Source organism: Pocillopora verrucosa, chromosome 4, assembly GCF_036669915.1.
Source record: "Pocillopora verrucosa isolate sample1 chromosome 4, ASM3666991v2, whole genome shotgun sequence".
In the NCBI taxonomy this organism is placed as follows: Eukaryota; Metazoa; Cnidaria; class Anthozoa; order Scleractinia; family Pocilloporidae; genus Pocillopora; species Pocillopora verrucosa.
Genome location: NC_089315.1, coordinates 12,193,881 through 12,215,401, shown reverse-complemented (window position 1 = coordinate 12,215,401; position 21,521 = coordinate 12,193,881). Strand labels below are relative to the sequence as shown.

Genomic DNA, 21,521 nt, shown 5'->3' with positions numbered 1-21,521 from the left:
GTGTAGGTGTGGGATACAAGCTTGTTTGGAGCAAATTCAGACACATCAAGTGTTTGCGCTATTTGGTATCTTAAAAGCGCTCAAGCAAACATTTATGGAAATAAATAAGAACGTTCAGATATTCAAGTTTTTGGTTGATTAAGAAAGCAAAAAACCGCCAGCGTACGTCACTAGCAGCAGTACGCTATTCAGTAATAATTAAACTAAACGCTCGAGGAGCGTTCACTCGGGCTTCGTATCGAGCGTTTTACTTGGGCATTCACCACTGGATAGTTTGGTATAATTGACTCTAATAATTAATTTTAATGTATTCAAGCGCATTCGACTCACTCGTTTGTTATCTTTTGGCAAGGAGTGATTGTATGTGATCAGCGACCCTTACCTCGCTACAAGAGAAACTCTGAGATTCAATGTTCAACTGAGGTAAAAGTGCATATTTTCTACACATTTTGCAAAACTTTAGTTTCCTTTCTGGGTGATATTTGAGACGAAATTTAATCATAAATACAGGGACGTGTGTTACCTCTGAATTAACCAAGTTAATTGCCAAGCTCACCGAAGAGTCTCTGTGGCTCAGTAGTGGAGCGTCAGACAACGGAATCCGAAGGTCTGAAGTTCAATTCCTCACGGGGATTCACTTCGTCCTACGTTCGTGTCGTGTCTTACTTCATTAACATATGATACCACGCGATTCCAAAGAGACACAGGAGTTAAGTGTTTATTGACAGAGTTACTTTCGTGTAAAAGTCAGAACTTAGACTGAAATTGCGGTCGAGGATAAAAATTTTTTGCTTCATTAGAGCTAGTTTGAATTCAATAACGTCTCTTCAGCGCTAACCTCTCTGTGACGGTCGAGAGAGGAGCCTTTACTAAACAAGTCAAGTTTGCAGTCCGCTAGGTCAGTTATTAGCGCAGTCGGAAGAAAATGAAGCCAGATCAAACATATTCTAAGATTTTTTTTTTTTTTGAGAATATGAGGAAAAGTAGCCTTGACTCTCGATCTCGGAAAAAACCTTCGTGATCTCACCATGCCGGCACATTGTGAACGTACAATCCATTGTCGTGCAATGTCATCGTTACATAAAGACAACCGCATGTTTACAGGCTTAACATATCTGAAAACAGATCCAGGATACTAAATCTCTCCCACACACCCCATTTTAACCGCCAGGAATGTTTTTTTCTAAGGCAGCTGGACTTTTATCAACCCATACATCATTAGCATGCAGTTCTTAGGTTTAAAAAAAAAAAACAACAACGACAGCAGATAGATTAAACACGATCGATAGATAATCTTCGGGAGTACGGCTTTGTTCTACAATAGTACGTGTACGGGATTGTACAGAAATCTTCACCAGTTTTCCTTCAAAAAGCTAGTTTAAATTCAAGAAAGTTTCAGTCCTGTGCTTGCCTTGAGGTGAATATCGAGCGAGGTTTGATTTTCCTCGCTGAACGCCGACTATTTTTATTTCGTTTGAGAGGGATTTTCACGGTTCGTTTGCCATCGCAGGAACCTTTGTTTGTACAAGCTTGAGTTTATGGTAATTCGTGAGACCATTGAATGCACTAACTCATGGATATGTCATTTAGAACTATAGAAGTTTGTTTTCAGTCTTAAAATACCTTTCGTGACCCTCTGGTTTTCGTTGGTTTCGTTGGTTTTCGTGACCCTCTGACCGAAGTCACGATTTTCGACTTTTTCCAGATGTCCATCTAAGCAGTTTTGATTATTTTGATTACTATTACATCCTCGGAGACACAACAGATCGAAAAAAGATACGATGAATGTGTAGTTTACACTAGTTTTGAACAAAACACGGAAATTAAGGAAAGCACAGCAGACGTTTCTCAAGGCGGAAACCACAAACGGGCGTATTCGGTGTCTTAAAAACAGAAAGCTTTGTATGATTAAAGTCAAGAGAATATCAACTTGCTAAAGAATAAAGACCAAGACGCTGTGACTTTCATCTTTCAATAGGTATTCATTCAGCATCAGTCACAACTATGGCGCAGACGGTCCCTGCAGATGATGAGCAAATGGAACAGAGAAAAAGTGGCTTGTACAATTGCCTTAGCAAAATCAAAAAAGAAGAAAACGACAGGAAAGACCCTGAAAGGATTGACGTAGACATAGAAAAGGAAAGAAATACGGAGGATAAACTTGCAGATGAATTGCTCGAAGCCCTCGAGAGAAATGATGCAGCTGAAGTTTGGGATCTGGTTGAAAATAATCATCCCATCGAAGCGCTAAAAATCATGCAACGAGTTAACAAAGACATCGCCAAGAAGGCGAGGAACAAAGAAAAGAGCTGCAATTTCCATTGTAAACCACAGGCAATATTATCTTGCGTCGGAGATACTTATTCTCCTAGTAGTCGTCACAACGGAAAAGAGACGCAACATATAGAGGAAGAACGAAAAGATGAGGCGAGAAAAAGAAAGTGGATCAAAATACTCTCCAACCCTCTATTCATCGGAGTGGAATGGCTCTGGAGAAGAAATACCAACCGCCACTGTGATGATTGCCATGAAAATAACGACAGGGATGCCATAGGAAAGGCTTTATATGATGCATACCTACTGGATAAGATTACCTCGCACGAACACTACTATAGTTTGGAGGATTACAAGAGTTCCGTAGAAGCTTACGAGTCGTTCGCTGCTGATGTCTTGGAGGAAAGCACCGTGACTGAGCTGTACGAGATCATGGACATCGAGGGAGACGGCTTCTTACTTCGGGGGAGCCCCCACCGGCTTAGGAAGTTAGATCAAAGTTTGAGCCTTCTAAAGATTGCTGCTGATTATGGAAGAAAGAAGGTTTGTTTGGGTATTGATTCTTAAATAATTCTACTTAATTCTCAAAAGCTCAATCAATTCATCCTGTTAATTAAAACGATTTGCACAGCTCTATAAATTTGAATTACTAATCAAATCGTTCTATAATGAAATGTGCAATTTCAGAGACGAGAAAATTATTGTCCAAAGCTTATTTATCCTATGAGGTTAACGTGAAAACTATGCTCAGTTGAATAAATTAATTGTCAATTTTGACCCTATATTTTGCATAAGTCAAGTGGGAAGTTTATAAATGATCACGCTTGACGCAGTCCTGTTTGTAACGCCCACTCCTTCTCTTTTAAAAAAGGGTCGAGATCATCTCCCACTCCGTTGGTGGAGTGTGGTTCGATTGCGACTGTGATGTGTTGCATGTCGACCCCAAGAAACGATTACGTATGGGATTGGACAAACATGACTATTCGGAGAAGGGAGACTTGATGTGATAAGCACCACGCTTGAACGCATTTGGTGGAACTCTTAATGTGTTCTCTGCCCTGCTCAAAGTTACGAGATTCTATGATTATCCTGGCAATAAACACCTTTGTAAGGGGGGGGGGGGGTAGGCACAAGAGAACACTGGGCTCCGAGAAAACATCAGAATAAGCCAGGTTGTTCACAAGGCATTCAAGCTGACGCAGGTTCAATGCAATTTTCTTACGTAGCCGTACAGCTTTCCGAATATATTTTTTTCAAGTTTATTGCTTTTATTTTATTTTTGCCTTGTACAAACATAAAGCCCCCCCCCCCCAAAAAAAAAAAAAAGTAGATTCGATTCTGTTATCTTGCAGTTCAGTAGAACTAGTGGCACAAAGTCCAATGAAAGGTCTGAAAAAGCTGTGATATCACTGTAATTAATGCTCTAGTCAATCTTACTGCAGCTATAGTGAATGCTGAATGATGTAATCTGCCTGTTAAAGCCCTATTAATCTTTTAATTTGCAGTTTGTGGCGAGTGCAAGATGCCAGTCTGTTCTTGACCAAATCATTTTCTACAAATGTCCAGAATGGAAAGACGAAGGCATCATGAGAAAGTTTGTGTGGGTCGTTGTTCAGTTGATTCTCACGACAATCCTCACTCCATTCTACATTTCTTTACGGATATTTGAAAAAGTATTCCGAAAGAAGTCTTCCAACATGTGTTCTAGTGGAATCGCGAAAAAAAGCATCGAAAGGATTAGGAGCTTATACGAACATCCCTACTCGAAGTTTGTCAACCACTCAATGTCTTACTTTTTGTTCCTCGCTCTCCTGTTGTTGTCAACGTTTGGTTTTGAGAATGAGTACAAATCAACTTCAGTAGGACTCACCAGGATTGGTAAGTCCACGCTGCTGTTGTAATTGTGTATCCGTGTGAAAAAAATATTTTGGCGTACGAGCAGGCCTTCATCATAAGCGCCGCATTAGTAAAAACCGATGAAAATGTAGTATAGTTAAGGTTATCCTATAATCTCCTTCTATTGCAAAGTTACAAGTTGGGTGGAGGATACTCGGAGATTGAGTGCCGTTTCGATTACGTGTTGTAAATGTAAAATAAAAGTTATCAAAAAGTCCAATCAATGCAAAGAAGAATATCTTAAAGAGCCTAATGGGAACTTGAAGGCGGAACAAGCAATCTGTATGAGACGCGGGCGAACGTGAGTGACTGAGAAAGTCACGACTAGGTTTAGTTCTGTATCTAAGTGGTTCATTGGATGGCGCGAGTTTTCTAAAATAATCACAATGCGTACAAAAACGATTAAAATGCAATGACACAGGTTGCTTGCCACACTGAACACAAAAAAAACCCCATGAGCATGACGAAGCTACTCCATGATCTAAGATTAAGTAAAGCAAACTAAATCGTGCTACTGTTAAACTGGAGGGCACAAAGTTAACTGTTAATTCACCCACCATTCAATTCCAAACGATCATAGCTGAGCAAATTAATAGTTTTTGTTTAACATTCATCCACAGACTATGCAGTAATTGTATTCCTCATTGGTCTCATCTTGCAAGAACTTCTGAAAGCTCAAAAGCAAGGAATCCATTTTTATTTCTCAAAATGGTGGAATAAAATGAATATACTAACCCTGGTTACTTTCGCGGTGTCCTACATTGTATGGCTTGCCGCGTGGGTCCACTTTGGAGAATGGCAACCGAGAAGAAACCCATTTATCGTGGCTGATGTCCTGTATGCAACTGGAACTGTTATGGCATTTCTCCACTTCACCTACATATTCCAAGTCAGTTCAACTCTTGGCCCCTTGCAACTTTCCTTGTACAGAATGCTGAAGGATATATACAGATTTCTTATTATCTATTTCATGCTTTTCCTTGCATTTGGAACTGGATTAGTCAAGATATACTCATACTATGTTTCCTCGCTGCATAAAATAGAAGATGCTATTAACCCGAGTTCTCATCATGTTGCCAGGTATGTGAACAACAGCTCGCTACACATACGCGTGCACGAACGTTTTAGCATAAAAATACTAACGTTTTTGCTTAAAATTACGAAAGTTTTCACGTAAATTCACGGACGTTACGATTAAAGGGCGTGGTGGGTATACTGGTAAGTATTCTATTGTCGATTGCAATGTATTGTGCTCTCTTACTTTGGATAATAACGATAATAAATTGCGCGCGTTAAATGATAAAAGATATCCATTGGGAAGCTTTCACAAAAGAGAAGAAATTATTTTAAGGAATAAGAACATGAAACATGTCAATTTAACAATCTGCAAACACTGCCCGAAAGACCCTGCAGCTTAAGCGTGTATGGTTTATGCTTTCTAGGAGACAACGTTTTTGCAATCAAATGCATGTAACTGGATAAACAGACATAGTTGTAATAGACGGTAACATGAAAATAAATAAGCTATAAATAACAATCTTATTTCGTGATACATTTGTTTATTGATGAAAATGCTAAGCTGAAAACAGCATTTTTGCCTCATATAACCTCGCCAAAAACCAAAAACTAAAACCAATATACGTATGAATTTGTCGACGTTCGGAACAATTTTGAATTCAAGTTCTTAAAAGTTCTCTTACCTTGTAATGATTCAGCTAAAATTTATCTCGTGCGTCACATGTGAGAACAAAGCATGAAAAGAGTTTATGAGAGGAGAAGAGTAAATTGTACCTCGAAACGTTTATCATTAAAAGTCAAGAATATTTAAAAGAAAGCCGATGTTTTACCTTCCATATATTTTTTTCAGACACGACTTAGCTGCTAAACTGTTAGTTTCGATATTTCTGGGTAAAGTGGATGACGACAAAGTAACGGTGCAGGATCCAGCGTTTCACCTCACCGCTGTCATTGGCCGTATATTTTTGTTCGCCTATGGAATCTGCACCACCCTCGTAGCAATAAATATGCTGATTGCTATGATGAACAACTCCTATGAGAGAATCATGGTAAGATCTCGAATGCATCTTGTAGTTAATTTTGGTCGAGGTAAAATCAGTCTTATGATGGATCGCCCTCCTTTCTCAACACGCGGACTAGGTCACTATCCTGCGTCAAGTGTCGCAGGTGCAATAGAGGGGCGAGATTTCAATCCAAAAGACAAAAAAAATAAACATCTTGGCCCGCGGCTCCATCATTAGGTAACGTAATTTTTGTCTTTCTGATGACAAAAATTGCCCGGAATCGAATCTTAATTCAAAGGAACGACCGTGGTCTATTTCCAACAATGAAGTGTCCAAGGATAAATATTGGGGTACTAAGAATCCGTGCTCTATGGCACTCCTGGCCTTTCAGGTATCTTTCCTCGCACGCTGATCGACGAACAGCTCGGAAAAAAAACAAAACAAAAAACTAACAAGATTTTGACAACACAAACCAGCGTGTCTTATTACACGCGTTATATGCGGTTAATACCTAGTTTGACCCGGGCCTTGTTCATTCATACGACATCTTTAGACTGCCAATCGCGTGCGAGTTTAGAGAATCGACGGAATATAAAAGGTTGAATGAATGTAATTTTTTAGAGCACCCTTCGGTATTCTCATCGAGCACACATTTAATGTAATGGCTTCATTAGTTATACTTACACGAAGGTCTCTCGTATTGGGTATTCGCCTTTAGGAAGATGCAGACCAGGAGTGGAAATTCTCAAGATCCCGGTTGTGGCTGGATTATATCAACGAAGGAAACTTCGTACCAGTTCCTTTCAACATCGCCTACTATTCCCTTTATCTCTTTTTCATCCCCAACTACATTTTCCGTGTATGCTGCAAGAAGGAACAATGGTCTCGTTCTCGGAAAGTAAGTGTTAGCTGCATCAGACCTCTCCCTTCGGCTTTCAACTAGGTTTTTTTTTTCACATTACTGGCCAGGAAGCTGGGAAACTAGGATGAAGTAAGCTAAATACATTTAATTTTCACTTTAATTGCAAGATTTGTGATAAGTTTTCTTCATAACAAAATTACTTGGATTTCTGTCTCTGTGCATATTTTCCGAGCAGGCTTCGGTATCGTCAATATCGAATATTTGAAATCGGTATCGGCCCATCCTTAATGAATAATTCAGATTTTCATTTTTGTAATGTAATCCTTTTAAAATAGAAATTGTATCATTAAAACATTTTACGATAATGGTTCAGAAACTGTCAAACTGTTAGCATACAGGGAATGAAACAACGACGTTCTTCAAGTAAAGTTTGATTTTTCCAAAGTTTCTGTCAAATGGAACCAGGACGAGATTCTTATTGAACGTCATAGTGGACAAGGAACTCAAGACGTCTTTCGTTATTGCTCCAGACATCTCTTACTTCAAAATTAAATTTGTAAATAGAAGTGGCCAAATCCCTAACTATATCCGAACTGAAAGTGTACTTGTGCTATTATTGTTAGCAGCCATCAAACGAAACTGACGTGGAATTGGAACGAATGAATTCGAACCTCGAGCGATGCACAACAGACAAGGTATTGAGACTTTCCTACAAACAGCTATGTTCTTTTGGCTTTTTAAGCATGATACTTCTTGAGACATTATTTCAATATAATCCAAAAACATTTTTAGACAATACTCAGCACCAGCAGATATACCAGAAAGGGGTTCACTGAATTCGAAATGGCTCTTTTTTGTTGCTGTGTCAACTATGGGCACAATGTAAAGATACTCAGCATCCATAAGAAAATGTGTTTTCTGAACCCGAGGATTAAGGTGCTTCGGAGCTCTTTTGATGAAATAACCTAGGAATACAAAGCGCCAGAGAATCAGCTTTAAAATGTCTCGTTTTGATCTTCACTTATGCAACGTCAGTTGGCCAAGTGATACTTTAAGCGACCTCTCAGTGTTAAGGAATTTTAAGATTTATTTAAAGATTGTTGTTCCCGCTTAAGATCTTTCGACGTTATTTCATTGAAATCGAAACATAGAAATTATATTTACTGCCCTTTCTAACATTATAGAGGTGAAAGAGAGGGAGGTTCAAAACTTCTGTCACTGAGTACGGAAGTCTGCCTCACTAGATATTCTATGTACAAATGTGTGAGAAAGCTTGTGCTGCTTGATCTAAGTAGTTGAGGCTGTTGTACACAAAATCATTTCTAAATACTTCAGCCCACGGCAGTAGCTGCATCTGCTCTTGGTGCCAATTCGGGCCAAAGAAATCGGGCTCTGCAGGATATTTATGTACACAATGGTATTTCAAATCACGTTTCCTCCTCACTTCGAAGAACAAAACCGTTGATTCTTCTGACACTAACATTATAAATTTTCTTGAGGACGGTGGCTGAAATTGAAAGCAATTTCTCTCGCTCACCCAATACAATGATGAAGTCAAATGCACCCAAATCCATGTGGTTTAAGGATAGAATACGTTACAGAAATATATGATTATTGCTTGATGACTTCAATGAGCAGTTTGCTAATGTCTTGTTTTCCAGACTCTCACACATTGGTTCTCCTGCATTTGCCCTGGATGTTCATGTTTTTGTAAGCCGACCCAAGCAAAAGTTGTTAGAGAGGTTTGTAATATATATAATAGCTAACCTGTTATTACGTCCGCTAAGACTTTGACAGGTGGGAAATCTTGAGTGAAGCTTTTGGGTGTGGTCTGAATGTCTGCGAGGTTTATGACTCATCTCCTTATTTTCCGAAATTAAGGAGGTCTTGCTTGTCAACTGACTGAATTGACGCTTAATAACGTGGTTAAGTCTTCACTTACCTCTCAAGACAAGCATGAGCTCCGAATGAACCGTGTATGTGCTTATTTCAAACTTTACATATACAATTTGTAACGTGACTGTTTCGCCTTTCAGGAACGCTTACAAGCGATTAGATTCTCCATCGCAAGGTATCTTAACAATCACTACCCAAACGAGGAAATAGAACGCGAAATGGGTACACTGGTAAGTTCACCGGCACCAAAAGCAGATGAAAGTCTCCAGGAGTGAAAGCTATGTGGACAATTCAGCTAAATTAGTCTGAAGCAAAGGTCCAAAACGTTACATTCAGTGATGTTTCACCTTGAAATTCCATTTCTGTCATTATTATACATGCTTAATAAGTAGAAATCAGTTCCGGAGGAACCTGGAAACTGCTTATCTTTGCTTTACTATAGATAGGTAAAGTCTTTGCTTAACAGAACGAGAGGTGTTGATAGGAACCTTAATGATAATGATTCTAACTTTTTGTGACCGGGCAACACAGCAGAAAACAAATAACGCTGGTGATCATTAATTTCTTGAGCCGCATGTGTTATTAGCTACAGTCCCAGATCAATTGCATAAAGTAAAGCTAAACTCTACACATAGAGAATTACATCCAACTTGTTTTTATATCTGTATGAAAGAGGCAAGTAAGTGGCCACTTTCGGCATTGTATTACATAACTGAATAAATATGACAGCAATTTATTCCACAATTCTATTTCTTGAAAAACTTTTCAGTGAAGTGAAGTGAGACGGAAATAGAGGCGGAAGAAATGATTTTATAGGAAACTACTAACTCAGACCAATCAGAAGTTTTACCGTGAACTTATAAAAACGGACAAAGACAACAATATCTTCCCCCTTGCATGCGTTCCCTCTCAGATTCCAACGACCACGCCTCGGGCTTGAATTCATTTCTCTTCCCCCCTCCCCCCCCCCCTTCTCCATTTCCCTTTGTGCATTCCTCTCAGTCTGCAAATTTCGAACTTCAGTTTCCTTCAATAATCACTAATGGCAGCCAGACACACATGGCCCAATGATTTATCCAAGCCTTTGTTTATCATTTGTCAATGTGCTTTATAAAAAACAAAGGAAAAAACCAAGAAACAACAATCAAACAGCGCAAAGCTGTCTATTAATTTTCGTTTTTTAAAGGATACATCTAATCATTCAGGTGAACCGCAGTATTCATTTTTCAAAAATTAAAAAAAAAAAAAAAATACAAATAAAAATACAACGATGATCCGCACTCTTGCGAATTTTTTTCGCAAGTCTGAAAAATTTGCAAAGGATAGTGGGATATATAAACAAAGGAAGGATTGGAATTCTGGGATACAGCAAAAGAAAGGCGGAATTTGCGTAGTTTTGATATGAAGACGTCCCCACCATTTTTTTCCTTCGCGTTTCATGGATCGTATTACCCAAGTGAACTCGAGTAGCCTATTTCCCGCGACAAGATAGTAAAAATAAACCGTTCTGTGAAAACGCCGTGACATAGGGTCAGTATGGGAGTTGAAGGCTTCAAGTGATGGGCTACCGAAATAACTCGATAAAGACTAACGGATGTTGACAAAGGTGATAACGAGAGTCTAACTTCCGCTGAGTAGACAACAAGCAGTCTCTCCTTTTTGGCGGCGTCCGTAGGACGGGTAAACAAAATCAGTGAAGAAAAATTTGCGTCAGCACGCGGCGGGTAGCTCTTTAAGTGAGGCGCTCGATAAGAAGGGACTACAGACGAAGCTCAAGAGTTTGACTTCTTCTCACAATGCAAAAATATGATGAGCCCAGCGTAAATCGAGTGTTAGACTTGGGATTTGCAAATCACTTCGGGATCACTGAAGGCAAATTACATGCACGCATACGGCAAAATTCGTTCTGCGATAGTACTTCTACCGGCTTGCCCTTCCTAATTAGCTCCATTTCACAGATTTCCCGTTTATTGTCCGCTTCGAATTTTGAAATAGTTTTCATGTTATTCTTTCCGCGCTTTGCAAATACATGAAGATTGACTGGCAACTAAGACAGGGAATGCCGTTGGCTACAACTTATTGAGATTAAAGATCACTTAGCCGAGCAAGGTCGATCGCTTGGGCTTATTCTGTAGTTCCTTCTTGTCATAGAGAAATAGCATATTATTCACAGCCAACCGCGCTCAAGGGCAATATTTAAAAGTCATCCCGATTATGATATCGAAAAGGACAGTCATTAAAAGATATCCTGGTCATGGCTAAACTTTGGAGGCAGAAGATTCAAAATCGCTTGCGAATGACGGGAGTCACGCCGACGCGTCAACACGTTCAAGAAAAATCAATCTATTTTCTTCAGCGTTTCTTTACTTCAGGGTGGTTGTCCTCTCATTTCGGGATGATATGAAGAGCGAACCATCTTTTAGGGAAGCTGTATTGCTGTAATCTCCAACAACACACCTTCCGAGCATAAATCTATAGCTCTTTCATAGGCTTAAGAGCGACTGCTCTCTAACTGAATACTATGAGTAATGTTGAATCGAGTCCCAGGATAATGTCACGAGCCAACCCGCCCTAAAAAAATAACCAAAAGAGATGCGACATTAACTTTTTCGACTTGGTTATAAGTTTGAGCTCTTTTCGGCCCCGTAAGCTTCTAAACTATTTCGATTGATGTGTTTTCTTTAAAGCAACAGCTGTTCAAATGCCAAGTAACATAATTAATGCACAATGCAAATGACACGAAACAAACCCAAACTACCAATGAAAATGCGATTTTGTCACGTTAACACCCTGATAATCAGGACTGCCACCTTCAATTCCGGGAATTTGAGGAACTGACTAGTTCTGTTGTCTGAAATATTCACTCTATATTCAAGTTGTCTTGCTATGGCGCAAGACCTGTCAAGTAACATATATTATAAAAGCACAAATGACCCGAAACAAACCCAACTACCAATGAAAATACGATTTTGTCACGTTAACACCCTGATAATTAGAACTGTCGTCTTCAATTCTGGGAATTTGAGGAACAAGCTAGTTCTGTTGTCTGAAAAATTCAAATTCAAGTTGTTTTGCTATGGCGCAAGACGTTTCCACCGAAAAAGAGAGTTTACAGCAGGTAAGAGGTGCCGAATACGTTTACAGTCATCTGAATGATCAAACGTCAAAGAATTCGAACGATCTTGCAACTAAACTACTTCAAGCCCTCGGGAAGAAGGATGCTTTAGAATGCTTGAAACTTCTAGATGGTGGCCATGATACAGTCTTGTCGGAATACGAAAATTTCCAAAATGACTGCGAGGAGGCCAACAAGAAAGAGCAGCAGAGGGAAGGGAGATTTCACTGCGACTGTCGGAATTACTGCACAAAAATTAAAAACTTTTGTCTGAATTGCTGGACAAAAATTAAAAACTTTTGTCTGAATTGCCTCACGAAAATGTCCAATTTTTGTCACAACAATTGCAAATGTCGTTCGAACTCCGAACCGCAAGGATCAGAAGAAGACAGCATAAATGATGAAACGAAACTTAACTGGATCAAAATTCTTTCTAACCCTCTGTTCATTGGTTTGGAATGGCTATGGAGAACAGAATCTGACTGTCCGTGTAAATTTTGCAAGTTGGTTGGAAAAGAAAAGAAAAACAAGGAGGATGTCATAGAAAGTTCTCTACATGATGCATATCTACTCGATGAAACGTCGTCTCTCAAGCACTACAATAGCCGAGATGTTTACAGGGAATCGGCGGAGGCTTACGAAACGTTTGCTGTTGGCGTGCTGGAGAAAGCCTCCCAGAATGAACTTTACCAGATCATGGATATAAAAGGAGAGGGCTGCCTGCTGAAAAATAATCCTAATCAACACAGAAATTTTATTCAAAGTCTGAGCCTTCTCAAGAGTGCAGTCAATAAGGGAAGGAAGAAGGTATGCTCTCGGGATTAAACGACGATGTTGTTTAGCGCCGCAGGAATGTGAATATTGATTTCTGCACTCAACCATTTCTTAGAAATATCAGAAATGACCTCTCATTACTCTGCCAACAATTTCCAAATCTCGTGTGATGGAGACCGATCTTTAAATCTCTTGGTAACATAAATCAGTGACAGCACGTAGTAATTGATACTGTAGGCCTCCTTTATTCTCCACAAGTTTAATCAGATGATTAAAGATTCGGCTTTGTTTTACTAATGGAGTTTGAACGAGATAACATCAAGCAAATTATTTTTAACCCATCGTATCTAGTACAATTTGCATTTCATTAAGGGTGTGAGCAACAAAACACCCAAGCTGAAATGTTTAAGTTTGGAGCTCGCCGACCAAACGTTAGATCCGTGAGTTAAGTGTTATTCTACATAAGGTGAAATGGTGATTCATATGAAATGCAGTTAAATTATACACTTTCAGTGCCTATCAACTTCGATGGTGGTCTTAATACATACTGCTTGTTTTCGTAAAGGAATGATCGTTGCAGCAAAAGTCTTTCAACGATTTCCTCTTACAGAGATTTTATTACATCAAAGCATTCTTTCAAAGTTTCTTTTGTCTGTTACTAAAATACTTGATATTCCGGCTGAACAAGTTGAGTTTTTCTGTCTCAAGGCTGAACGTGTATCCATCAGGGCCCGGTTGTTCAAAAGGTGGTTTGCGATTATCCAGGATGAAACTTTTAACTTGTAATTAGTTGCCCTTGAAATAAAGTTTGTATTAGGGTCTAGGTATTAAGGGTTTTACCTTAGTGTGACACAAAACTGATGGAAAAAATATATCCAATTAAAATTGTCTGCAAAGCTACACAAATTAAACTAAAAACTGGTGGCTAACCCTCGGTTAGCTTAATCGTACTATGTACAATCCGGCCCGGGTTAATAAACTTTTCTCCTTAAACCTTAGAAACCTCCCACTGATTGAAAAAAATTCATCTCTTTGAATGCTCTGAGGCGTAAAAGCCCAATCAGCATCATTTCTTGCTCTGATAAACTAATACGTCTATCTCTATATTTACTTGTAGTTTGTTTCAAGTCCAAGATGTCAAGCTATCCTCGATGCGATTATTTTTTACAAGATGCGGGATTGGCAGGACAAGAGCATGGCAAAAAAATTTTTTTGGTCCCTTTGGCAGTTTGTCGTCATCTTACCTCTTACTCCCTTATACGCCGTTTTCGTTCGACCACCCATGAAGATATGGCGTGATATCAGATGCCTTGCGTGCATAGAGAAATTATATGAGCATCCCTACAATAAGTTTGCAAACCACATCAGTTTTTACATTGTATTCCTGGGGCTGCTTTTCGCCTCAACTTTCGGCTTTGAACACGAGTACAGAACAAGCACAACAGGGCTTTCATCCATTGGTAAGTTGTGTAGATTGATTCTTCCGTGCCTATTTCACCACTAACAGTGTATTAGCTAAGAGCAACAGCTGATACCGTTCAAGCTCAAATTAGTGCCCGGGACTATTTCTTTATTTCGCAATGCATAATCCTGACTTGTAGTAATCTCGAACTGCAAGTTTCTGAAAAGTGAACTTCTGCGACATTAAAGGAATTTAATCAACATCTTGTTAGCATGAAGCACTTACCAAATATTAAATTTTTCAACAAATAATGAAACAGCGTCTCCAATTAATTTTTGCAGAGTCATTTGCGTTCCGTTCTGATTCGTCCACAGATTATGCTGTCCTTGTCTTTTTGGTCGGTTTCCTTCTACAGGAAATTTGGGAAGTTTCTAAACAAGGATTCCGCATCTACATCTCGAAATGGTGGAATGTCGTGGACACAATAACATTTCTTACACTCCTGGCAGCTTATACAGTATGGCTCTCCACATGGCTAAGCGTTTATAAAGAATGGCAACCGAGGAAGAATGCCTTCATCGTGGCAGATGTCTTGTATGCAAGTGCCACAGTGTTAGCGTTCTTTCACCTAGCTCACGCGTTTCAAGTCAGCTCAACTCTTGGCCCTTTGCAGCTTTCATTGTACAGAATGCTGAAAGATGTGGCCAAGTTTCTTTTCATTTTTCTGATGCTTTTCATTGCATTTGCAACTGGCCTCATAAAAATTTATTCATACTATGTGGTCTCCCAAGCGAAACTTCGTGAAGAGGGCGAGAGCAAATTCCAGGACTTCCATCCATATGCTGAGTAGGTGGATACTATTGCGATATTTATATAAGAGAGTGGGCGCCCATAAGCAAACATACAATATTTCATCTATAATTTTATAGAAAAATATTGCTAAAAGAAATTTAAAATGCTTTAATTGATTTGACGAGTGGACGGACGAAGAAAGACTTATGTCCATGTAATCGGACAGATAGACAAACATCAGGGCCCAGTTGTTTAAAGGTGGATAACGCTATCCAACGGATAAATTACTATCCAGTGGATAAGTACTAGCAAAATTTATAGCGTCAACCACCGTATAGAGTTTTATCCACTGCATAGCGTTATCCCCATCTTCAAACAATCGGGGCCAGACGTATAGATTAGCTGACCAGTGAAAAAGATATCTCATATTTTCATCATTCGAAACTTTCAGGCACGAGATCACTTTTATTAGCTTGGTCTGGTTACTGGTTGGCTACGTGGAAGAAGACAAAATAAGGGTTGATGATCCTGCCTTTTACCTTACACAACTGTTTGGTCGCTTGGGTTTCCTCGTCTACCTGGTTTGTACCGTTATCGTTGCTTTGAACATGCTGATCGCCATGATGAATAACTCCTTCGACAGAGTTATGGTAGGTCCCAAGTTGTGGTTTGTGACAGATTTTGACTTGATATAATAGTTCCGAGAATGATGTTTGCTAGTTGGCTTTTTACTCAGTGACATAAACCACGTTGATTAGCACACTATCATCATGATTGATCCGTAGCATGACGAATCATATGAATTCGAGGGAATTCAGTCAACCTTCGCATAAAATCACTAAATTCCTCTTATTACTGAGTATACCTACCTAGTCAGTCGATCACGGATAAGCTTAAACTCTTTCCAAACCTTGGGGGAAATTTATGTGAGTTATTACATGTGATAGATTTTAACTTAGAAAATGAACTTTGGTTTTTAGGGTGATGAGGACAAAGAGTGGAAGTTTTCAAGGGCTCAAATGTGGTTAGAATATATCGACAAAGGAAATGCAATACCAGTACCTTTTAACCTTCTGTATTATACCTCTTTTTTCCTAATATTCATAATTGGAAACCTCGTTTGCTGCATTACAACGAAATGCTGCGGATGCAAATGTAATGAAAAGGTAAATGTTAGCAATTGCCATTTTGATTTTGGAATACTTGCAAAATCCTTTTAGTGAGATCTTGGTTGCACTTTCAACAAAAAACATTTTTCGCTATGACCTGGTCTCTTATTAAATCCCGCGAGCACACAGGAACAGATAAAATTAACTAGTAATTAGTAATCCACAACAGGTAGAGCAAAATGTAGAGCAAGGAAGTAAAGATCAGGTAGGATTAAGATCCCATTTCTTACTTTCACCTCACAATTCACGATTGCGCTCCGCAGTCAATAGTTTACCAAATATGGCAAAGGAAAAAGTCACCAACACATTGAGATCTTCATTAGAAAAAGGGGAAAACAAGAGACAAATCACAAAACTCTTGTTTTCATTTTATGCAAATGATTTAATGTAAAAATAAGGAAGCTGTTTTGAACCTTCTCGGTTACAGCACCAATTAATATTTTTAAGTCATTTTCTCTTTACTTTTTCATCAGACTTCAGGCGATAGTATCGCCTGCTGTATTTGTCATGGATGTTTTTGTTGTTGTAAATCCGAAACCGAAAACAAACGAAAAGAGGTCAGTAAATGGAACATTTTGTCGTACCACATATGCGTATAATTGACAACACTTAGCTGATGAACTAAGGGCAACAGATCCAGGCTGTAAGAGAAATAGATCATGTATCTTTTTTGTGTAAATTAACGTCTCAAATTAGCCTCACAATTCCCAATTGCCTTACGCAATCCAAACTGAGTTTGCCAAACCGACTGCTGTGAAAAAGGAATAGAAAAACTGAGTAAAGGTAGACACCACTACATTGCAATTCACGGTAGAAAAATGGGAAAACTAGAGACAAATCACAAAACTCGTGTTTTAACTTTAGGCAAACGATTAAATGTAAAATTAAGGAAGCTGTTTTGAACCTTCTCGGTTACAGCACCAATTAATATTTTTAAGTCATTTTCTCTTTACTTTTTCATCAGACTTCAGGCGATAGTACCGCCTGCTGTATTTTTCATGGATGTTTTTGTTATTGTAAACCCGAAACCGAAAACAAACGAAAAGAGGTCAGTAAATGGATCATTTTGTCGTACCACATATGCGTATAAGTGACAACACTTACCTGATGAACTAAGGGCAACAGATCCAGGCTGTAAGAGAAATAGATCATGTATCTTTTTTGTGTAAATAAACGTCTCAAATTAGCCTCACAATTCCCAATTGCCCCACGCAATCCAAACTGAGTTTGCCAAACCGACTGCTGTGAAAAAGGAATAGAAAAAAACTGAGTAGAGGTAGACACCACTACATTGCAATTCACGGTAGAAAAAGGGGAAAACTAGAGACAAATCACAAAACTCGGGATTTAACTTTAGGCAAACGATTTAATGAAAAAAAAAGAAAGCTGTTTTGAACCTTCTCGGTTATAGCACCAATTAATATTTTTAAGGTATTTCCTCTTTATTTTTCGTCAGACCTCGGGCTATAGTTTTGCCTCCTGTATTTGTCATGGATGTTCCTGTTATTGTAAACCTGAAATCGAATACAACCGAGGAGAGGTTTGTTAGTGTTGATAAATTACTTCAGTAAATGGATCATTTTGTCGTACCACATATGCGTATAAGTGACAACACTTACCTGATGAACTAAGGCCAACAGATCCAGGCTGCAAGAAAAATAGATCATGCGTCTTATGTGTATAGATACACGTCTCAAATTAGCCTTACAATTCACGATTGCGCTCCGCAATCCAAACTGAATTTGCCAAACCGGCTGCTGTAAAAAGGGAAAAGAGAAAGGTGAAGACAAATTTTGAGGCAAATTTGCTTTTTCCGTCGCTTTATCTACGATAAGTACCACCCAGAAGTGCCATTCTTTACTTTTAGTTGCAAGCCAGTCCTAAACCCACTAGAGCAGAAGAGAATGTTAAAGAAGGCAATCCACAACAGGTAGAGCAAAATGTAGAGCAAGGAAGTAAAGATCAGGTAGGATTAAGATCCCATTTCTTACTTTCACCTCACAATTCACGATTGCGCTCCGCAGTCATTAGTTTACCAAATATGGCAAAGGAAAAAGTCACCAACACATTGAGATCCTCATTAGAAAAAGGGGAAAATAAGAGACAAATCACAAAACTCTTGTTTTCATTTTATGCAAATGATTTAATGTAAAAATAAGGAAGCTGTTTTGAACCTTCTCGGTTACAAACAAGGTTTCTTTTATCTCTCTCAGAAAAATGAAGAGCAACAGATCTTATATTATCAAGTGTAGATTTCAATTCCAACAGGTCTTAACAAGTTTACTACAGAAGCATTGCATGTCTCTTGAGTGACAACTGACGTTGGTGCTAAAATATGTTTTGTTTCATTTTGCTGCTTACTTTGACGGAAACAGCAAGAAGAGAGAAAAAGAACTGTTGAGGTACGCAAAATGAAAAAAAAATTTCGATTTAAACCTTACTCGTTGTTTCGTTACGTCATCTCGGGCGCCCACTACGCTGGCTGATTCCTATTGCAAGAAGCCTGGTGATGAGGAGTTTTGAAAGTGGGCTGGCGTTTGCCTCCTTTGTTTGCGTTTTAAGCATTCAAGATCATGGTGGTAATCTTAAGATAGGTTGTCTAGAACTGCATAACTCATTAACTGGCAGATTTCCTAATTCTTTACTTTTAGATGCAAGCCATTCCTGAAGCCACTACAGCAGAAGAGAATGTTGAAGAAGGCAATCCACAAAAGGTAGAGCAAAATGTAGAGCAAGGAAGGAAAGATCAGGTAGGATTAAGATCCCATTTCTTACTTTCACCTCACAATTCGCGATTGCGCTCCGCAGTCAATAGTTTACCAAATATGGCAAAGGAAAAAGTCACCAACACATTGAGATCCTCATTAGAAAAAGGGGAAAATAAGAGACAAATCACAAAACTCTTGTTTTCATTTTATGCAAATGATTTAATGTAAAAATAAGGAAGCTGTTTTAAACCTTCTCGGTTACAAACAAGGTTTCTTTTATCTCTCTCAGAAAAATGAAGAGCAACAGATCTTATATTATCAAGTGTAGATTTCAATTCCAACAGGTCTTAACAAGTTTACTACAGAAGCATTGCATGTCTCTTGAGTGACAACTGACGTTGGTGCTAAAATATGTTTTGTTTCATTTTGCTGCTTACTTTGACGGAAACAGCGAGGAGAGAGAACAGGAACTGTTAAGGTACGCAAAATGAAAAAAACAATTTCGATTTAAACCTAAGGGGCAGTAAATGGATCATAAAGGGCAGTAAATGGATCATAAAGGGCAGTAAATGGATCATTTTGTCGTACCACATATGCGTATAAGTGACAACACTTACCTGATGAACTAAGGGCAACAGATCCAGGCTGTAAGAGAAATAGATCATGTATCTTTTGTGTATAAATAAACGTCTCAAATTAGCCTTACAATCCCCAATTGCCCTACGCAATCCAAACTGAGTTTGCCAAACCGACTGCTGTAAAGAGGGAAAAGAGAAAGGTGAAGACAAACACCTTTTCAGCGATTTGGGATCATTTACAATTTAAATATCACAGATGCAGATATTCCAATCGTTGTTGGAAGCAGTTCATTGCTAAGTTTAGTATTTACTATAATACTAAATTGGTACTGTTTCTTCTTTATAAGGGACGCGGGGAAGTTATAGCATCATGTGTTAAAAAGTATGTGAACCAGATGAGGAACACTTAGCACGGAGGACTTTAAAGGAGTCACTTGTTGATGAAAGAGATGACCGAAATCGAAAGAGGGTTGCGTAAACCCATTTACAGGAACTGTAGGCCGTTTTGATGATGTATAAGATTTTTGTTTTTATTGCAAGAAAATTTAAGACCGGCCCACAATTTAAAGTGCGGGTAGGAAACGGAATTTATCGTAGTTAGTTTAATGTAATGTTTGGGGGGATCTAACGAACTCGTATTTTGTGTTAAGAAAGGACGAATTTTCAGATTTCTGGTCTATGTTTGCTAATGTATATATCCATTATAACCGCTTTGGCTGCTGTTTTCCCCATATTCACCCGTCTTTATATCAATTGCTTCATTTGTGCTGTCATGCAGCGGTAATGTATGATTATCTTTTTATCTTTGACTTCTGAATAGTAGTAGTTACTCAGTATAATAAAGTGGCGTTTTCTTGATTTGGTTTCCGTTGTCCCCTGTCCTCCACCCCCCTAGTGCAGGGTTTCAGATCGGCACGCCCCCTCCCCCTCTCCTTTCAGTCCGAACTACCAACTTTCAGGAATGTTAATAGCCAGAGGAAGAGAGCACGTTTTTGTAACAAGATTTGTTTGGGTGTGGTTAATGTTGACGTAGTCTTAGTTTGTGTTTGTATAAATCACATCGAGCAGTCACACAACTTGTCGATCCGAAACCTCGCTTCTTTTGAGGCAGATGAGTTCTACTTAGTTCACTTGGGTTTTGGTGTGAAAAATCATCTTTTCTTTTTCTTTGTTATTTTTACTTTCTTTTTTCTTAGAGTTTCTTTTATTTTGCCCTCGTTCCTTTTTCCAGTTGTAGGTACCCATACCTCCCCTTCTCCCTTAAAAAATCACTGGAGGACCTTCCGCGTTATGGGGCTCACTTAAATAATAAGCTTATCAAGTACTTTAGTGGAGTCTTAATTATGTATGATAAACTTGATTTGACTTATTTTTATTATTTAACTTTGTATATTTATCCTTTTACAAGTGTGTTTATCCCTATAGCTTACCCATTGTATCATTGTCTTCTATATTTTGTATTCTGTATTAAATTACACCCAAAGTGTTCCTGAACATGGGGTGAAATCACTAGACTCTCGAATACGTTGTCTCTACTACAATCTTTGAAAGTGAGAACTAACAGACGGTTCGTTCCGAGCACAATTAGTGGTGATGTTAATCTAGCAAATCAATAATGATTTTTTAAATTGGCAGAGGGGTAGTAAATAGCCAAACAATCGCGTAAGGAAATATAACTCATTAACTCTTGGGAAACCAGTCCCGGAAAATCTCAGTAAATAGTTATCTTGAAAGAATAATTGTTATTATACAGGTGTAGTTTATGAAGTCTGAGTTATTTGTTCTACTCTATCTTCTTTTATATTCTGTTCCCTTCTCTGTAATCGTGAATTTAAGAAAAACGTGAAAGAATGAAGGCCTATAATCCTTGCTACATAGATTCTGGTTAACAGTACATGAGAAGAAACAACTGGAAAGATATGACAAAATGTTCAGTAAAGCAACAGTCAGTGCCATTATCTCTTCACTAATGTGTCCATCACCATATTAAGTTTGGCAAGCTCCATCGTATGACGATCAACCAATCATATAAGT

At 38.6% G+C, this 21,521-nt stretch overlaps 1 protein-coding gene across 1 annotated transcript; it reads left to right on the top strand.

The window, feature by feature from the left end:
• Positions 1 to 142: 142 nt before the first annotated feature.
• LOC131796024 (uncharacterized) lies at positions 143 to 19,261 on the top strand. The gene is made up of 20 exons (XM_066165298.1): positions 143 to 423; positions 1,979 to 2,817; positions 3,780 to 4,152; positions 4,791 to 5,250; positions 6,038 to 6,236; positions 6,910 to 7,089; positions 7,677 to 7,748; positions 8,715 to 8,795; positions 9,090 to 9,221; positions 11,987 to 12,871; positions 13,956 to 14,298; positions 14,615 to 15,086; positions 15,484 to 15,682; positions 16,013 to 16,198; positions 16,675 to 16,758; positions 17,166 to 17,249; positions 17,658 to 17,741; positions 18,069 to 18,167; positions 18,577 to 18,603; positions 18,853 to 19,261. Exons 2-20 carry the CDS (start codon positions 2,005 to 2,007, stop codon positions 19,135 to 19,137), a joined length of 5,058 nt encoding a protein of 1,685 aa, XP_066021395.1. The 5' UTR covers positions 143 to 423; positions 1,979 to 2,004; the 3' UTR covers positions 19,138 to 19,261.
• Positions 19,262 to 21,521: the final 2,260 nt, after the last annotated feature.